The sequence below is a fragment of the Haemorhous mexicanus genome, chromosome 23, assembly GCF_027477595.1.
Source record: "Haemorhous mexicanus isolate bHaeMex1 chromosome 23, bHaeMex1.pri, whole genome shotgun sequence".
Classification (NCBI taxonomy): Eukaryota; Metazoa; Chordata; class Aves; order Passeriformes; family Fringillidae; genus Haemorhous; species Haemorhous mexicanus.
Window position 1 is genome coordinate 1,209,581 of NC_082363.1, and position 18,600 is coordinate 1,228,180.

Below are 18,600 nucleotides of genomic sequence, written 5' to 3' on the forward strand. Positions count from 1 at the left end.
TGGATGGCTCCAGCCCATAACTCTGCTCCCTACTTGTATAGAGACTGGACCTGGGAGAGAGAGGGAAAGGCATGGGAATGATATTCATGGCAGGAAGAGGGCTTAGAGTAGAGATCCACCACACAGCAACAGCATTTACTCCTCAAAAAGCTCCACATATCCAGGGCATGGGACTCACTGCCAGACCCAGGCACACACAAAACAAAGGCAGCAGAAGCATACTGCAAGAGCTCAGTAATGTAAGAAACAGCAGCAGACACTTTGGTTGGGTCAGATCAACGTTAGAAAGGTCTTTTTTTCCAGCTTTCTCCCCCAAGAGCTCATTTCCCCCAATTCCCCAGGCTCTGTGCTCTTTGCTGCGCTGGAACAATGTGCAGAACCCTGAGTGCAGGTTACCCTGTGATGATTAGGGATATCAGCCATTATCATCCAGCTGGAAACTGCAGGAGCAGACAGTGATTTACCATGCAGCAGAGTACAAAATACATCCCCACGGCAAGGTCTGTTCCTCTTTGAGAAATTCCCCTTGGAGTAGAACACCATGTTCCACAGTTAGCACTGGAAAGAGCTGAATTTGCATTTAAGACACCCCGGAACCAATGCTCCACAGCCCAAATTGGATTGAGAGAACCCACAGAGCCACGGTCACATTAAATCTTTAATTTATTGTGCAACAAGCATAAATAACTTTCTCCCCAAGTTCCTCTAAACACAATTATAGCCATGAAATTGAATGCTGTTTCATAAACATGGCTGCTGTTATTTAAAGACCGATGTCTCTGTCCTCCCCACCACAGGACATTATTTCATTGAAGGAAACACAGGCAGGTAAAAGAGCAGAGCATCACACTGACCTCTTTAAGCAGGGGCTGCTGCCCAACCTCACTCTGTTTGCAGCATTATCCCTAACTGGAGAGTCTGACTCAGCCTTGGACCCTGGGGCAGCCATCACCACAGAGCTACAACAGTTAAGAACAACAATAAGCGGGATTTCAGGATGATGTGCTTCCACTATCCCGCATACAACTGTGAGGTTTTTAGCGCTGCTGACGTTCATGTTACCAGGCAGCACCACATCAGGAAATTTTCAGGCTGTCATTTCACAGGTCAGAAGAAAATGAGTTTCAAACCACCGTAGTTACCCCAAGAACAGAGACTGCAGTTCCTTTTGTCAGCTTGGATTTCTATGTGTTAAATTGTTTCTCTGTAAAATGCAGCCAGACAGTGCCTCCTCCCAGTCACCCCTCTGAAAGGAATCTGCTTCACTCAACACACAACTTACAAGGCAATTAATTCCCAAATGGGAGCAAAACCAACCATGTACCTCTGGACACCTGCAAGGTCCACACTCCCACCTCCCCAGAAGGTAAGGAAGCAAGGGCATCTCCCCTAGCAGGGACAGAAAAGCAGTGTGGTTAACATTTGCTAGAGAGAAACTCAAGCTCCTAAACACAGGCCTGCAGCTTCTTCCCTAAAGCACTACAGGACTACAGACAGACAGAAAGGTTCCTATGTGCCTTTAGAAAGTGCCATTTATGTGGGATGCTTGTGTTCCAGGTGGTTCCTTCACCCAGAGTGGCTTCTCCATGCCAGCAACAGGAATATTGCTGCCCAGAGGTCTTCAAACTCGAGGTTTGCCAAGAAGCACATCTTCATTTTGGTTTCTACCTGGCTCTTCTCTGCCAGCCTGTTAGTGAGCAGGGTGGCTGCAGACTGGCAGAGCAGCCAGGCGATCATCTGGTCAGGTTTCAGGGTCCTGGATGCCACAACACTGTCACCCCAGAGGCTCAGGTGCAGCACGTTCGCAGCCACTCTCGCAGACAACCTCTGCAAGAGGAAGGGGAGGGAAGGGGAGGGGAGATTAGCTGATCCTGCTACACTCAGCCACATCACCAGCACAGAGCATTGGCACCTCCAAAACTCCCTGGGCCCCCCCCACAAAGGCAACACCCTGTGAATCAGAAAGATCTTTCAGACTACTACTGTATATAATGTTGGGTGTAACCCTCCAGTGTGAGGTCTGGTCCTGACACAAACATCTGAAACAATTCGCCACCACTCAGCAAAGACTTTTTTGGCTTTGATTCTTATGTCGTCCTTTGATCCAGCAGTGAGATCTGGACTAACACCTGCACCCACAGCCCTCCAAGGCAAAATTATCTGCCAGGGATACTCCCAAAGAGGGTATCTTGAAGGCAACAGCTTCTTACCTTGTTGGGATCTCTCTGAAGCAGCATCTTTATCACCTGCCTCACCTCGAGGGGCACATGGTTGGGCAGGCTTGGCAGCTGGTCCTCCTGGTAACTTCTGCTTTCCAGAGTGGAGTCCCCATGGCCATAGAAAGGATTGGCCAGGCCCAGGATTTCGTAGGCAATCGCTCCAACAGCCCAAGCATCGGCTTTGCTGTAGTTGATCACCGTGCCTGGACCAGGTGATGCTGTGATCACCTGCCACAGAGAGGGGGCTATTCAAGTAAACAGCTCGAGTGCAGCCTCTGTGCTGAAATTAAATTTGTAATGCTTAAACCTGCATTTTCCCTGTAATAAACTTAGACACTGAACCCAAAGGTGGGTTGCATCTGAATCTGTGCTGTAAGTATTCCCTATTGGCATGCTCTAAGCCTCTGGCACTGCTCAGCCCACTGGGATGCGGGGAGGAGTCTGAACATTGCACTGAGGCTTTAGCTGATGTCTCTGACCAGCATTCCCAGAGTTCCAAGTGCTATCTCCTGCTGGAATTATGGAGACAGGAGACCTGCAGATGAACAACCAACACCACAGCAAGGTGCTCCAGGTCCAGCAGACAGTTAAGGGTGCCTTGGCTTTTAGTATTTCTTATCATCAAAGAAATAAAAAGGAAATGTAAATAATTTCACAACCATCTTGAACTTTAGCCAAAAGCTACTGTTGCAACTGCTGCATAAAATTCTTAATAGTTACATGGAAAGGGGCCTCAATAAAGATTAAAGAGTAAATTTGGGGGCGAGGGGGGGAAAGCTGATTCTGCCTCTTAACACCAACTGATTACATTTCACCTGTTTGAGCTCAAGGTGTCCATTTGACATAGTTCAGCACAGATGTTTACCAAACCTAACTCAAGGTAGGACACACACCTTCTATGCCACCAAAGCTTTTAGGCCCAGCAGCAGGACAAGCAGAAAACCAGCACCACAATGCACTGCTACAGAGAGATTTACCTCAGGTGCCATAAGGCAGCCGTTGCCACCCCGATCCACGTAGGAGCTGGTGAAGGGCAGCTTCAGGCCAATGTTTTCATCCGCCAAACAGCAGCCAAAGTCAGTGATGACCAGCCAGGGGCAGCCAGCTGTGAACAACACAGAGCTGCCAGAGTTAGGGTTCAGTTTGGGAGGACCTGGCAGCACCAAACACTACATCACATCAACACCCAGCTTGGTGTCCTCTGCAAACTGACTGAGGGGGCATTTGATCCCCTCATCAAGATTGTGGGCAAAGACATTCATTAGAGTGACCTGATCTAGTGAGAGGTGTCCCTGTCCATGGCACGGGGTTGGAATGAAAAGAGCTTTAAGGTTCCTTCCAGCCCAGGCCATTCCATGATTTTATGTTTCCAAATCCTGAGCCCTGGGGAACAGAGAATCCTCTGTCACCTCTTGATCCAGTCACCAGGAAGGCAGGGTGGATTCCAGTGGTCTCTGTGTCTCTCTCCCTGATACTCCACCAAATTCTTCCATTCTTAATCACACAAACCTGCCTGCCTCCTATTGCTCCTGCCAATTTGAATCTCAATCACATCAAAAAAGAGATCAGGTAATTAAAACTGCTGTTAGAAGCTGACAGGAGAACACGTAGAAGAAAATGCTGCATCCCCTCCCTCCCAACCCATGTTTCATCATCCCAGGGTGCAGCACCATTAACCTGGCCATGGGGTGGGATTTTAAGAGGCTCCCTGTACTCTTTGGCTTGGGAAAGATGACAGAACCAAGAGCCTGAAGCAAAGGCTCCTGCAGCATCCCAAATGTGGTGTTCCTGGATGCTCCAGTCAATGTTGGCTGTGCTCACGCAACTCATCATCTCAGCAATACACTGTGTCCATGTTAATGATCCAAAACCTCAGGCACAGATGGGATCAATGACTTGCTGCACTCACAGCAAATACTAAGCTAGAAACTAAGCCTGAGATTATTCAAAAGGTTTGATGCTTCTTTCCTCAAACACGCAGCTGGGTGAGACTTCCCCAAATACCAACGTGACCAAATCACTTCTGTGAATTAACTGGCATTTATCCTCAGGGATCTACGTACCTGAATCAAATTCAACCAGGATGTTGTCAGACTTGAGGTCTCTGTGTGCTATTCCATGTCGAACAAGGTGGTCCACACCTTCCAAGAGCTGCAGAATCATCACTGTGGAAAGGCGAACATCCGGAGTGTTCTCCTGCAGGTACTGGCGCAGCGTGAAGGGGTAGCTAGGCAGAACAAGGAAAAAAATGGGAATTAGCATCCTGGAGGCTTATCTCTGGCAGTTCAACCTCAGTGTTGGCTCATCTCATTACTGATTCTACTCCATCTCTAGCAGTATGCTCAGACTAGGGGTGAAGTTCAGGCTTAGAAGGGCAGACAAATGGGGACAAACTCCACATTTCTCACTTTAATTTGGGGTAATTATTAAAAAGAACGGTTTGTCTTCATTGTGGAAGCATAGTCAGAACGTCAAGGACTTGGAACAGGTCCTGGGAGGCGTTTCCAAGAGCAGACTCTGCTCTTTGGCAGTAGCCCAGACCCAAGCTTTGCAGGGACAGTACCCAAGTCACGTTAACCAGCTCCTCTCCACCTACTTCTTCATCACCAGGAAGAGCGTGCGGCTGTGACCGAGCCCTCTGGGGTTCAGGCTCAATGGAAGAACGTCGGGATAGTCAGCAAAGGCTCCAGGCAGCAAAGGGACAGAGGATGTGAATGCTCGGATCACCTGGATTATATTCGGATGAGGTTGCAGCTTCTTCCTCCCAAGGACAGGTTTTCTGTGCAGAGGAAAGACAACACAGATTGCACCAATCCCTCAGTTGGTTCTGATGGATCCCATGCACATTGCTGTTATTGCTGGAACTACTCTTCGTTATTATGGCCTGTCCTCCACACCAAAGGGTTCCCCAGCAGAGAGCAAACATGTTTTTTCTGCACTGGAAGCGTAATCCAGTGAGAGAGATTAAAGCTGCACAGGGTGGATTACAGGACTGCACATTAAGCAAACAGTCAGACATTCACATCCTGGAATCCATTCACTGAGCAAGAGCATGGGCAGCAGTTTCATGGCCCATTTCCCAACCAGCATCTCAGCCCAGTACTTCCCAGGGGGATGCAGAGCACCCACAGCCTGTACAGACCCAGTGCAGCCACGGGCATCTCCCAGCACCTTCTCCAGAGCTCAGAATCCACCTTGGTGCCTCCCAGAGCAAACTGAGCCAACCAAGGTGTCACAGGGGCTCTTCTGTAACTGGATTTCCCTATTCATAATGGCCAAATAGGAAATAAGGTGCTCTACCTGCACTACAGAGCTTTGATAAAAACCCTCACATATAACATGCAGCCTTCATTTTACTCAAGCCCCACTAACCCTTCTATGCTGCTAACAAAGGCAGAGCCAGGCACAGGCTGCTTCTCCATTCAAAAAGAGCTACAGCAGCTCTAGAGAATAACACCCAAACGCAATTACTTTGTTAGACATAATAAAGGTCAACTTCACACTGGGAGTATCAATTTTGAACCTCTATTTTACGGCAGAGGCAGGAAGCTCTCCCTACCCTGAAAAGCAGGTTACCTATTTGTCTGCAACACAGATCTCTCATCCCCTGAATGTCAAATATCCCTTTGGCTGCTCTACTGCATTCCCAGCCACGGGCACAGCATTCATTATTCATTTGTATTGGCAGCCGGGATAGATTTGAAATTTAAATCAGACAATCTGGGCTGTGGACTCCATTGTTTCAAATGGAAAAAAAAAGATGCATTTCTGAACAAAAAGATAGCTAACTTGAGGTAATTTAGAAGTTTCCATGAGATTTTCCACCTTCATGCTGTTTGCTCACTTCCCACTCGGGTCAAAGAGTACGAACTAAGTCATTTCCATTTCCCTTCTCACCAGTTTTCCTGCACTAAAACAGTTTTAACCTCCCTGTCCAGCACTCATCTTACCCCAAGCCAGTTCTCAAACCTCACAGTCAAACTGTATTACAGTGAAATCATTTGATGTTTAATACACTCAAATTGTTACCAATTGCAGCAGTGCAATTAAAAAGCATCACAATACAAATTTAAATGGTGTTCAACCTGTGGCTCCTCCAGCCTTTACCTCAGCAAATGCCAACACATTGCAACACAGGAAAGCTGAAACACAGCCACTAGACCCTGGTGGGATCTCAAATGCTCCCAAATTCTTGGTGCGCCCTTCCAACCCCCTCTGGACCACATACGTTAGCAATGCAATTCCCTGCATGCCAACAAACTTAACAATCCCCAGGTTTACCTGCTTTAACAGCTATTCTAGAAAGCCCTATCCACCTTCAAATTGCTGCAAAACTAATCAAGGGATAAAATCAGCACCTTGCCACCTCCATACCTGCGTCCAGAGACAGCTCCATATTCCCCGGACAAGGCAAGGCCTGTGGCTGGGACGAGCTCTCGGCCCATGGCATCGAGGATGGCTTCAGTCGAGGAACCAGCCTGCAACAACAATCACACCCCATGTGGGTTTCAGCACTGAAATCACTCGGCCCCAACGCAAGCAAATAATCCTGATGCTGGCACCATGTCTGGAGCTGGGTTGAGATCAAATTCCAGGACCTCCCTCCCTTGAAAATCAAGGAAGACAATTAACTACTTAAAGAGTTCACTAAGGGAGGCCACAAGGTCTTTATTTGCAGAAAGAAATCTATTTGTCACTTCAAATGCACCCTTGACTGTCAGCAATCCAAACTATACATTAGCAGTCACTTTCAACTTCCAAACCCAAGTGGAAGAGCACACAGCTAAATGCCAGGGTACATCTGGAGACCAAGGGATTCCAGATGTTGGCATTTTGGAAGATTCTCTTGAAATATTCACTTGTCACATCAATGGGGAAAGCCACATGGATTTTTTTTAAACATGGAAGAGCCACATTGAGGAACTGGATCTCCAGTCACCCAGGCTGGGAAACACTGGAGCAGATCTTGGACAGTCACTCATGGCAAGCAGGCAGGTTACTGTGCACCCTGAGACCACTGACTCTTCAGGAAGAAAACCCACCTCTGTCCTGACACTGACAGGACACCAATTCCTAAATCACTGGCAGCAGTGGCTTTCTCCTTCTTAGACCTTTCCAATAGAGCCAGCCTCAGAAAACCTTTTCTTCCCAAAACATCACCTCCATACCCAAGAGCTCCAGCAGCAGCTCTCAGTGCCAATTCCAGAGGATGATGAATGCTAATTACCTCGCTCTGGGACTCCACACTAACACTCGATGTCTCCAGTGTCACCTACCAACAGCTTTGTTGTCACACACTCATCCTGCACTCCATAATTAGTGCTTTCAACACTTTAGTATTAAACATTCCAGCCAGAATTCCCCAGCAACAGACGGGGGATTCAGCAACGACTCCTTACCGAAATGTTCCACATCATTTTGATAGCTAAGGGAAAAGCCCCTTTTGGTTGGTGCTTCACTACAGGCTCCTCTTCAGCCCCCTGGGAAGCTGAGGCACGGTCCTGCTGCAGGGCTGGGAGAGGGCTGCTCTCAGCAGGATCCCGAGGAGCGGGGCAGAAGGGAATGGCTGCCTCATACACAGCAGCACTGCAGCCCTTCCCAATGGGCTGGCCAATGAGATACTCCTCCAGCTTGAAGCCCTGCCAGTGGAAGGAGCTCAGGGGATCTTTCTGTGGCTTGTTCTTCCCAACAAACATGGTCTGAAAGGAACACAAACAGAAAACCCACTCAGTTTGCCCAGACTTCCCAGTGAAGGAGAACTTGGTGTGTCAGTGGTATTACACATCCTGGTGCGATGGTCCAACCTGGAAGTCTCAATCAGACTCTAGGCATTGGGCTCAAATCACCATAACCAAATGTGGGCCATATATTTTTGTGTGATACAATTTACCCCTAAACCACTCTTTTCTAAAGGTGCCCTTTTTGAGGGAAGAAGAGGAACCAGGAGGGGGAGTCATTTGCCAGTCTAGAAAATAAATATATTTTCCCAGAGAAGCTGGGAAAATATCCAGCTCCCATCCCTGGAAGTGTCTAAGGCCAGGCTGAACAGGGCTTGGAACAAACTGCGATAGTGGAAGGTGTCCCTGCCCATGGAAGGGGTGGAAAGAGATGGGCCTTAAAGTCCGTTCCAAACCACTCCATGATTCTGTGGTTGTGTAAAGAAAAGTTTAACCGAACACTGCTGAAAACAGATTACACTTTATTATTTATTATTACACTTTTCTCCCTCTCCATAAACAAATCAGGCAAGCAGCATTTAAAAGAAAATCCAATTAAAAGCAGCAACAGGAAAAACAATGGCCTTTTTGCAGCAGTCAGCTGTGAGGGCTGGTTAGTGTGAGGAAGAGTGAATCTAAGATGGGAGGGAGCTGGGGGAGGAAATCAAGAGATGTGGAAAAACAACACACAGGAGGCTGTTCTGGAGTGTCATCACAGGTCATGATCCTACAGGTCTGGTGCTGCCCCAAGTGTCACCATACTGATACAAAGGAGTGGCCTTCTCCTGAGCTGCAGCCCCAAAGCAGCAGCGACACCCTAGGGATGTGTCACTGGACACAGACCAGGGACAACAAATGGAACACCCATCAAGGACAGAGGAGAGAAAGCATCCTCTTCAGAATAAACTTCAGAGAATGTGTCTGCTGGTCAGTGGAGCAGGTGACAGCTGGCTTTGAGCACCAGAGGTCTATTTTTACCCAGGAAATAAGTTCAGTACCATCCGTCCCCCGTGCCCTGCCAGCACGGCCTGGCCCAGCACCACACGGTCCCCATGGGGATCAACATCAGTGTCCTGGGACATGAAACCCCCACCACCAGGGCCCTGACCCCCTCCCTCTGTGGAGAGACAGGGAGTAAGGGTCCCTTGATTTTGAAAGTACCTGCTTTAGGGCAATGAGGGGCTGAGTGAGAGGCTTACCCAGGATCCTATTTTTGGGGAGAAGAAGCTGCCTTTGGGGCTGCTCCCAGCACCCCTCCTTTGGGGAGGTGCCTGAGGGCTGCTCATTGCAGCACCCCCCACCTTCCTTGGGGAGAGATGCGGAGGTGTCTGGGGAGCTCCCCAGTGTGCCCTTCATAGGGCCTGTCAGGGGGTCTCCCTACAGCAGTGACCCCCTTCCCTTCATGAGGGGTGTCTGAGGGGCTCCATAAAACAAGGCTCTCCCCTTCAGCAAGGGTGTCTGGGGGGCTCCCCACTGCAGTGAGCCCCCCCCCCCCCCCCCCCCCCACCCTGAGAGGGGGCATCTGAGGGATTGCTCACAAGAATCCCTCTCCCCTTTATGGATGATGTCTAATGGCTTCTCCAGAGCAATGAGCACAACCCTCAGTGAGGGGTGTCTGAGGGACTTTCCAAAGCAAGGATCCCCCTACCCCTTCATAGGAGGGAGTATCTACGTGGATCCCCCCAGCACTGACACTCTGTGCTGTTCATGGGGGAAGTTCAAGGGGCTCCACACATCAAGGACCACCCTCTCTCTCATGAAGGATGTCTGGAGGCCTCCTGGGCCTCTTGGACCCTTCTTGGGAGGTGACTGAATGCCTCCCCCCCGGCAAGGCCCCTCCCCCCCTCACTGAGGGCGCCCCATGCTCTGCCCAGCGGGACCCCCGGGCCGCTCCCCACCTGGATGTGGCGACACGCCGCCTCAGCCCGGCGCTGCTCCTCCAGGCGCGGCTCCACCAGGCCCAGCGCCATGGCCAGCGCCAGGCAGACGCCGCCGCGGCCCCGCCGCGCAACGGCCGCCAGCCCGCCCGCCGGGCCGCGCAGGAAGAGGCGGCGAGCGGCCGGCAGCCAGGCCAGCCAGGGCCGCCATGGGACGGGCGGCGCGGCGGGCGCGGGTCCAGAGCCGGGGCGGGGGTCGGGGCGTGGGGCGCGGGGCGCGCAGGGCGGGCGGCACCGCGGGAGGAGCCGCAGGGCCCGGGCCAGCAGAAGCCGCACCGCCATGGCCAGCGCGTCGGGGCGGGGGGCGGGGTCCAGAGCGGGCCAATGGCGACAGGCCCACGGAAACACGTCCACGGGGGCGCGGAAACACGCCCCGGCACGGGACGGGGACGGAGCGGGAACGGGCGGGGAATGGGGTCGGGAATGGGCACGGAGCGGGGCACAGAGTGGGGCAGGGAAAGGGGCCGGGAATGGGCACGGAGCGGGGCACAGAGTGGGGCAGGGAATGGGCACGGAGCGGGGCACAGAGTGGGGCAAGGAATGGGGCTGGGAATGGGCACAGAGTGGGACAGGGAATGGGGCCGAGAATGGGCACGGAGCGAGGCACAGAGTGGGGCAGGGAATGGGCACGGAGCGAGGCACAGAGTGGGGCAGGGAATGGGCACGTAGCGTGGCACAGAGTGGGGCAAGGAATGGGCAGGGAGCGGGGCACAGAGTGGGGCAAGGAATGGGGCCGGGAATGGGGCTGGGAAATGGGCACGGAGTGGGGTACAGAGTGGGGCAGGGAAAGGGGCATGGAACAAAGTGTGGAAATGGGCATGGAGTGGGGCATGGAGGCGGCAGGGAGCAGGGCATGGGAGTGGGACATGGAATGGGGCATAGAACAAGACATGGAGCAGGCATGGAGTGGAGTACTGAACAGGGCATGGAAGGGGATTTGTAGCAAGGCACGAAGCAGGATATGGAAGGGGAGATGGAGTGGGGCATCAAGCAGGGCATGGAATGGGTCATAGAGCAGAGCACAGGGCACAGAGCAGGGTGCAACCAACGTAAAGCCTTGTGCAATGCAGGGCATGGATGCCACAGCTGGGAGTGCCTTGGCATGGAGCACGGCACTGCCCTGGAAAGTGCCAGGGCACAGCCCAGTGTGTGGAATCGTCAAATCACAGAATCACAGCCTGATTTGGGCTGGCGGGGACCTCAAAGCTCATCCAGTCCCTTGCCATGAGCAGGGACACCTTCCACGATCCCAGGTTGCTCCAAGCCCTGTTCAGCCTGGTCTTGGACACTTCCAGGGATCCAGGGGCAGCCACAGCTTTTCTGAGCAGCCTATGCCAGAATCCCTCCGCTGCTGCCCATGCTTTGGGATCAGCCCCACAGAGAGGCACATCCAGCCTCTCATCCAGCAGCATCTCCAAGTCCTTCCCAGCAGGAGCGTTCTCCATCCCCAAACCAGTAGGGATACTGAGGGGTTGCCCTGAGCCAGGGGCAGCACCCTGCACACAGCTTTGTTGAACCTCATGAGGTTCCCAGGGCACATCCAGCACCCCCCAGCCCTACCTGGGCTGCAGGACAGCCCCAGGACCCTGCTCCCTGTGTTTCATTCATTCAGGAGATAAACCAGAACTGCTTTTATTTCACTTGGGCATGGCAGAAATGCTCAACCCAGCGCTGGTTGGGAAATGTAATTAATTCGTTTATCATTGTATTATAAATCAGTATACAATCAACAAATGGCATTACCCTGGAGGCACAAAACCCTCCAGAACACCCCAAAAACTCCTTGACCTCTTCTTCACCCCACAGAATAAAAGTAAGGAAAACAAGCTGGGAAGAAAGGAGCAAAGGACACGGTCAGTGCAATAACCATCCTGCAATCCACTTAATCTGGATTGGGTCACTAATTACTTCTGGGGCTGATGGACCTTTTCCCTCTTGCTTTCACTTCTTTTTAGAGCTGAAGGATCCAGCACTTTCCCAAGCAATGATTTTGCATTATTCAGGAGTGATTTCTGTACCAAAGCCTGTTTCAGTTCTGCAAAGCCTGTTTCAGTTCTGCACCAAACCCATGTCTTCCCTTGCCTACAGGGATGTCTAGACGCTTTTTTCACTAATAACAGGGAATTTCTGTGATTTGATTTTGCAATTTCCTCGGGGCAAGGTGGAGCTGGAGTCTGCAAATCAACACTGAATTAGAGGATGAGACAGAGGAACAGGCAACTCAACAGTATAAACAAATTTCCCACTGTGTTGTTCCAAAAAGTTGCTTACAGGCTGAGAAAATCAGGGAAAATCATTGTCCCCTGTGCCTAAGGGCAAAGGCTGGTGGCGGTCACGCTGCTCAGACCTTCTTCAGGTCCTCAGGGCCAAAAGAGAGTGGCAGCAGCTCCTCCAGCTTCTTGACAATGTAGGTGCCATCTCCTTTGGTCAGGTAGACATCCCAGTCTGTGCCAAACTGGAGGAGGAGAAAGAAGAGCCTGATGCGGTAGAAGAAGAAGGGAAGAAGCTGCATTTCTTCCCCAGATTACTCATATACCTTTTCAGGTTCACAGGGAGCATCCCTCTCTATTACACGTATTTTGGGTTGGCTTATCAGCATTACCTTCCCCCATTAAATATTAACAACCCCAAAACATGGTGTGGGTGCTGGGATTCCCAGGAGGGAGATGAGAGCTGGACAGGATCTGTGGGAAGCTCACCTTTTGCAGGAAAACCCCCATTTTCAGGCTTGCCAGAGCAAGGACTCAAGGGCAAAACCCTGCCCCTGGAAGGCGAGCTAATGAATTCCCACTGAACACCCACCCAGGTCAGGAATACCCCTTTGCCAGGGGATAATGAAATCTGAGGAGCCTGGAGCCAGCCCTAGGGCTGAGGATGGGGGGTTTGCACCCTCCTTGGAACCTCCAGGTGTTTTAGGGGGAGATGCCTGGGGTCAGGGGATGGTGTCTGGAATCAGGGAATGAGCCACGGAACCCCGCATGAGCTGTCACCTCTCTCATCACTTGTCTGCAGGCGCCACAGGGTGTGATGAAGTGGTCCCCCATGTCACTGCCAAAGGAGAAGGGCACAGAGTCCTGAGGTCAGAGGACGGGAGAACACTTGCAGAAGACCTTCATCCCCCGATAAATACAAGCCGCAACAGATTTGCCCCCCAATTCCTCCAAAAACACCATGTAAAAACTTTATTTCCCTCCCCCAAACGATGGAGCTGCTGCAAAAGAAGCTGTCCCTGAGGAGCAGTGGGGGTTCTCCTGCTGGTTCCCACCCCATCCCTCACCACTCCAGCTCTCGGAGCACCCTCACCTGGCGATGGCCATGGCCTTGAAGCTGGTGTGCCCCTCAGAGATGGCTTTTTGGATGGCACCACGCTCGGCACACATCCCCAGGCTGTAGCAGGCATTCTCCACATTGCACCCTGCAGGGACAACCCCGGCATCAGCCACCCCAAATCTCACCAGCTCCTTTCTTCTCGGGGAATTGACAAAGAAAAGCCATTTCCCCTGCTTCCCCTATTTATTTTCCCATCCGCTGTGATCTTTGGCTCGGTCCCGGATGGCGGCTGCCAGGAGGCAGCGGGGGAGGACACACAACACCAGTACCCCGGGATGACCCCGCTACACCCTCACACACGACCCAAGGCTTGCTGAGGGGTTCCCCAAAATCCCCGGGAGTGGGGGGTCTCAGACCCCATCTTACCTGAGAAGATCTCCCCTCCGGCGGTGAGCAGTGCAGCTCCCACTGGGAACTGGCTGTAGGGGCAATAGGCGCAGGTTTTGGCCTCCCGGCTGCGGCGCAGCAGGAGCTGGAGATGGTCACCCTGAGGCTGGCCCGGGGGGACAGCAGCGAACGGGTGCTGCCCGCTTCTCTCCATTGCTGCAGCTGCCTGCCCTGCCTGCTGACGCCGCGGTTAAATATTTCCTCGCCTGGAAAATAGGCTGGCCAGGACGCCGGGATAACGCCCCGGCACGTGGCTGAACTCTGGGAAGCATCCTCAGGGGCAGCCCTGGCCCCCAAAGCACCGGGTTCAGGGATTCCCACATCCTCTCCCTGCCTGCTGCCTCATTTTTTCCAATTTCTCCTGTTTTCGTTATTTACTTCCTCCTTTCTCTGTCCCGGCAGAATATTTGTCCGCCGCCATCCTGGAGGTTTTTTTCCTCCTCAGTTCAAAACTGGTTCTGTGGCTCTGCAGGAAAATGTCCTTAAATCATTCCTGATGGGAAGGAACAACAGCTCCTGATCAGTGAGCTCAAAAGAAATAAATTAATAAGATTGAAAGCATAAAAAATTATCATAAAAAATAATATTTTCCCAGGTCTTCTAACTACAAGCAGCAGGGGAAACTGGCTGAAGACACAGGTGGTCAAAAGCCCAATTTCAGATGCCCTCATGCTGGAGCCCAAATTCAGGTTGGCTGGTGCTTCCATGGGAATCAACCCACGCAAGGTAAAGGGCTCCCAAGTGATCATCAAATTGCTTTTTAATTAAAGATTTCTCTATTTTTCCCCTTGCCCAAGGAGCTTTCTGCCCCATTTTCTAGCTGCAAGGACAGCTGTCACAGGTCCCAGGGATTTATCACTGGGATTTTTGTCCAGTTTGTTGGATTTTGAGAGGATTTTGACCTTACCTGCTGGTTTTGCCATCAAATCTTGCTGCTGGGTCACTGCTGAGGAGCCACAACAGGCTGGGAAGCAGCATCCGAATTGGGAATGGCTTCTGATGGGGCTGAAACTCCAGGAGCTGAAACTGAGTATGGGACAGTGAGACCACCACAGGCACCCCAAGAAACCAAAGCTGGGATGCTGAGATCTGTATTGTCCAAGGGATAACCAGGAAATCCACCTCCCACACACTGCCAGGGTGCTTGTTGACTCTGGAGCCCAGCAATGACAGTTCACTACTTGTCAGGGCAGTGAGTGAGATCAGGGATTGGCAGCCCTGAAACAGCCCCACAGCTCTTTTTCTCAGCTTTCAAGTGCAAATCCAGGTTGTTTTCCCCTATATATAATGTGGTGCAGTCTCCCTTGCCCCGTAAAATCTGTGAGAAAAAAGGAAAACCAGTTCTAGGGCAACTTGTGGGTGGCACTGTGGTATCAAACCAGTGTAGAGGGACACCACAGCCCCTCCCCGACCCCAATAATATGGGATCTGTAAATAAGGAAGCTTCCAGGGTGGTTCACACCTGCCCTCTCAATATGAACACTGAGCAAGTATACACAGTCCTCACGTCAGCCATCAAGAGCAAAAACAGAAATTATGAAAGACAGAGGCTAGCATAGATAGAAATCTCCCTCATTAGCACTAATTCCCTAATTGCCATCTCCCCAAAACCATCCTTGCACTAGGAGCAAACCATATAGCCCATGTTTGCATCAGAAAAGCTGAAAAACAGACAAATTCATGCATTTTTTATTATTTTGGCTGGAAAATCTTACAAGGCTGTCGAGGCCATGGCAGTGAGAGAGTGGGGCTGGTGCTGTCTGCCGGTGAAGTTGCTATTTTAAGGTTGTATTTGCTTCACTCAAACTGCAGAAATTCTGGGAAGCTGCTGGGAAATGGCTTCCCGTTCCCTGCAACACCCCACTCTGATTTTCTTCCCCAAGCAGACTAAAAGTGGGGGAACGTGGGGGAACATGGGGGAACATTCTACCCCTTTCTCCTCCCCATTTTTTAATCCCAAGGCAAACAGAGCATCCCCAAGGGTCTCCCTGCTTTACGTCCAGATGAAAAAAAAAAAAAGAAAAAAAGGTGGAAATCAGGGTTTGAGCCAAAGGCACTGAATCCTGAGTGGTCTCAGTCTCCACTGCAGGGCTGAAACCTTGCAGTGCTCCCCAAAAATCCCCCCTGAGCTGTGCCATGGGGAAATAACATTCCATTCTCCTGGAGAGAAGCTGTCCTAGAGCCATGCCCAGAGATAAAAGCAACAGGTTAAAAGCCAGCTCAGCCGAACAGGAGAGGAGCAGGAAGGAGATCTGACTGGCTTGGAAATAACAGGAGCAAATGGGAGGCTTGGAGGAAAAAATGCCAGCAAACCTGCAGGATCTGCAAATCCTGGCATACACCCCTGTGACATGTACTGATTTGGGGGAACCCCCCACCTTTTTGTCGTTCCCGTGTCAGAAGCCATCATCTGACCCTCCCAAAATCATTCCCCCACCCGGGTGGGAAATGAGGGAATTTCCCCTGTCGCCGGTGGGTTTCGGTGCTGGGGGTCTGGCTGCTGCATGGGGATGGGGGCTGGGTTCCCCGCCGGCTTCCTCTCCCTGCCGGGGCACGGAGCGGGCGCGCACGGAGCCGGCGGGGGCCGCTCACCGGCGGGGGCCGCTCACCGGCGGCTCCCCGCGTGCTCGGGGAGGTGGAGCAGCCCACGGAGAGCCGCGTCCCCGCAGCCGCCGCCGCTGCCGCTCCCGCAGCATCAGGCGCAGGCGGCACCCGGAACGCGGCGGCTCCTCGGCTCCGCATCCTCCGTGGGCAGCCGGATCGGACACGGGGCCGCATCCCGCAGCCGGGGAAGGGGAAAGACCCCCTGCGCGGGGGGTGCGGGGACACCCCCCGAACCGGCTTCGGGGCTCGGGGGGGTGGTCCCGCTGCTTGCGAGAGAGGCCGGAATTAGCGGAGCGGAGCCGAGATGCTGCCCTGGCGCCGGAGCAAGTTCGTGCTGGTGGAAAATGATCGTAAGTGCAAAGGCAAGAGCCTGGGGCCGGGGCTGAGCTACGCGGCGCTGCTGGCCGGCTTCCTCCGCTCCTGCCCGGACCTGCTGCCCGAGTGCCCGCTGGAGCGCCTGGGCAGCGTCTTCCGCGGGAAGCGCCAGAAAGTGGAGCTGAACAAGGAGGACCCGACGTACACGGTGAGGTACCTGGGCAACGCCGTCACCCTGCACGCCAAGGGCGAGGGCTGCACCGAGGAGGCGGTGGGCAAGATCTGGGCCAAGAGCGAGGCGGGCGCCGGCGGGGCCAAGATGACGCTGACGCTGGGCCCTCACGGCATTCGCATGACGCCCTGCGAGAAGGGGGCCCGCAGGCCGGGCCACGCGTACCTGCTGCACCGCATCACCTACTGCGCCGCCGACCGCCGGCACCCCAAGGTGTTCGCCTGGGTGTACCGGCACCAGGTGAAGAACAAGGCGGTGGTCCTGCGCTGCCACGCCGTGCTGGTCTCCAAGGCCGACAAGGCGCGCGCCATGGCCCTGCTCCTCTACCAGACCTCAGCCTCCGCCTTCAACGAGTTCAAGCGCCTCAAGAGACAGAGCGATTTCCGCCACGTCCAGCAGCAGCTCCTGGGCGACGCCATCGTGCCTTTGGTGCCGCTCCGCAGGCTGCTCAACGCCAAGTGTCCCTACCGCCCGCCGGCCGAGCGGGCCCGCTGCGCCCCAAGGCTCAGCTCCATCCTGGAGGAGGAGGAGGAGGAGGCCTTTGGCGCCGGGACGCCCTTGGGGGACCCTGAGCGAGCGGCCGTGCTGCGGCTGGCCAGCGACATGAGGGGATGCAGCCTGCGCGGGTCCCGGGCCGCCGTGTGCTGAGCGCCGGCGGAGCACGAGGTGCCCTCCCTGCGCCCTGAGCCGGTGCTGGACCCTCCTCGGGGAGCAATCTGGACAAGACAGCGGCTTCGCTTGTAGGAAGACCCATGGTGACGGTGGGTTTGCACCCCAGGGACCCCTCCCCCAGCCCCGCACATGAACCTGCTCCCGTGCCTCCTCCACAGCGGCCATAATAATAAAATTAATGTGTGTTTTCTGCGGTGTGACGGCGCCTGTGTCTCACCCCGACCCTGGCGGACGACAGAGTTAAGCTCGGCTGTGAGGCAGTTTGGGGGGTTTATATTGCTTTTACCCCTCGAAAGGCAAGCCAAGGAGGGGGGGCTGCGGGGTCCACGGTGCTTTCCTGCGGCACCGAGGCCGGGGGAGAGCTGCTCTGCGTAGTCATGGCAACTTCATTTTTTAAATATAGAACTGGGGGTGGGGCGGCGGTGCCACCCACGTCGGGGGAGCAGTGACGGGGGTTTGGCCCGCTGGACTCCACTGGGGAGCACAACTTGCCTGCACCACCCACCCCCCCACTCCAAATTAGCACCAAGGACCTGAAGATCAATAATTTACAAAAAATTGCTATTTTTTTTCTTCCCCTTTTTCTGCTTTCCCAGAGTAAGTGATGGTAAGGAGATGGGTGGGGGTGGGGGGGGTCTTTGTGTCCTCCCCAGCAGCGACCTGCCACCCTGCCATGGCCTTTTGTGGGGTGGGAGAAAGGACTCTGCAAAGTGGGGCTGGGGGCTGTGTCCTGAGGCTGAGCCCCCGCAGTGGGGACCAGGTGGTGCTGCTGCCCCACAGCCCTGCGGGGGGTTGGAAGCCCTTCCCCAAGGTGTTATAGGGCTGGGATTTGGAGAGATAAACCCTCCGAGCCACGGGGGGACAGACTTTGGTCTGACCACTGTCCCCCCAAACTTAGCAGAAGGTGAGATTTGGGTTGCCACCCCAGCCCCAAGGTGGCGGGGAGGGAATAGGGGATGCTCCCCCTCCACACCTAGGGGCATTAGGATTTGGGGCCAGCTGCCAAGATCCTAGGGGATGGCTGGGATTTGGGCTAATCCCCCTCAGACACTGGTGAGGCTGGAGTTTGATGTCCTCCCCAAGACCCCAGGGTGGAGGTGGGGGTAAAAGGGGTGTGGAGGCTGCCACCTGTCCCGCTCCCCCAAACTCCTTGCCAAGGATGGGGTTTATCCCCCTAAAGCTCCGTG

At 53.5% G+C, this 18,600-nt stretch overlaps 3 protein-coding genes across 4 annotated transcripts; 1 reads left to right on the top strand and 2 right to left on the bottom strand.

Annotated features, from left to right (window-relative positions):
* Positions 1-645: 645 nt before the first annotated feature.
* PINK1 (PTEN induced kinase 1) lies at positions 646-10,170 on the bottom strand. Of its 2 annotated transcripts, XM_059866879.1 has the most exons (8): positions 9,835-10,170; positions 7,619-7,918; positions 6,594-6,697; positions 4,816-4,998; positions 4,283-4,446; positions 3,197-3,324; positions 2,211-2,447; positions 646-1,827 (listed from the first exon to the last, which is right to left on the bottom strand). In XM_059866879.1, exons 1-8 carry the CDS (start codon positions 10,153-10,155, stop codon positions 1,567-1,569), a joined length of 1,698 nt encoding a protein of 565 aa, XP_059722862.1. In that variant the 5' UTR covers positions 10,156-10,170; the 3' UTR covers positions 646-1,566. The 2 variants fall into 2 exon arrangements, with proteins under 2 accessions (XP_059722862.1, XP_059722863.1); XM_059866880.1 differs by lacking the exon at positions 7,619-7,918.
* A 1,378-nt stretch (positions 10,171-11,548) lies between these two features.
* CDA (cytidine deaminase) lies at positions 11,549-13,956 on the bottom strand. The gene is made up of 4 exons (XM_059866885.1): positions 13,570-13,956; positions 13,177-13,288; positions 12,864-12,921; positions 11,549-12,328 (listed from the first exon to the last, which is right to left on the bottom strand). The coding sequence occupies exons 1-4, from the start codon at positions 13,742-13,744 to the stop codon at positions 12,215-12,217; spliced, it is 459 nt and encodes a 152-aa protein (XP_059722868.1). The 5' UTR covers positions 13,745-13,956; the 3' UTR covers positions 11,549-12,214.
* Positions 13,957-16,252: 2,296 nt separating this feature from the next.
* FAM43B (family with sequence similarity 43 member B) lies at positions 16,253-17,610 on the top strand. Its single transcript, XM_059866570.1, has one exon. The coding sequence runs from the start codon at positions 16,499-16,501 to the stop codon at positions 17,387-17,389; it is 891 nt and encodes a 296-aa protein (XP_059722553.1). The 5' UTR covers positions 16,253-16,498; the 3' UTR covers positions 17,390-17,610.
* Positions 17,611-18,600: the final 990 nt, after the last annotated feature.

What these genes read in the sequence shown, in the direction of transcription:
- FAM43B (XM_059866570.1), top strand. Translation starts at nt 16,499, where the DNA reads ATGCTGCCCTGGCGCCGGAGCAAGTTCGTGCTGGTGGAAAATGATCGT.
- PINK1 (XM_059866879.1), bottom strand. Translation starts at nt 10,155, where the DNA reads ATGGCGGTGCGGCTTCTGCTGGCCCGGGCCCTGCGGCTCCTCCCGCGG. An exon ending in CGGCGTGTCGCCACATCCAG is followed by an intron (nt 7,919 to 9,834) that starts GTGGGGAGCGGC and finishes TGTTCCTTTCAG; the next exon opens with ACCATGTTTGTTGGGAAGAA. An exon ending in CTCTTCCTGGTGATGAAGAA is followed by an intron (nt 4,447 to 4,815) that starts GTAGGTGGAGAG and finishes TGTTCTGCCTAG; the next exon opens with CTACCCCTTCACGCTGCGCC.
- CDA (XM_059866885.1), bottom strand. Translation starts at nt 13,744, where the DNA reads ATGGAGAGAAGCGGGCAGCACCCGTTCGCTGCTGTCCCCCCGGGCCAG. An exon ending in AAGGCCATGGCCATCGCCAG is followed by an intron (nt 12,922 to 13,176) that starts GTGAGGGTGCTC and finishes CTCCTTTGGCAG; the next exon opens with TGACATGGGGGACCACTTCA. An exon ending in GCAGACAAGTGATGAGAGAG is followed by an intron (nt 12,329 to 12,863) that starts GTGACAGCTCAT and finishes CTCCTCCTCCAG; the next exon opens with TTTGGCACAGACTGGGATGT.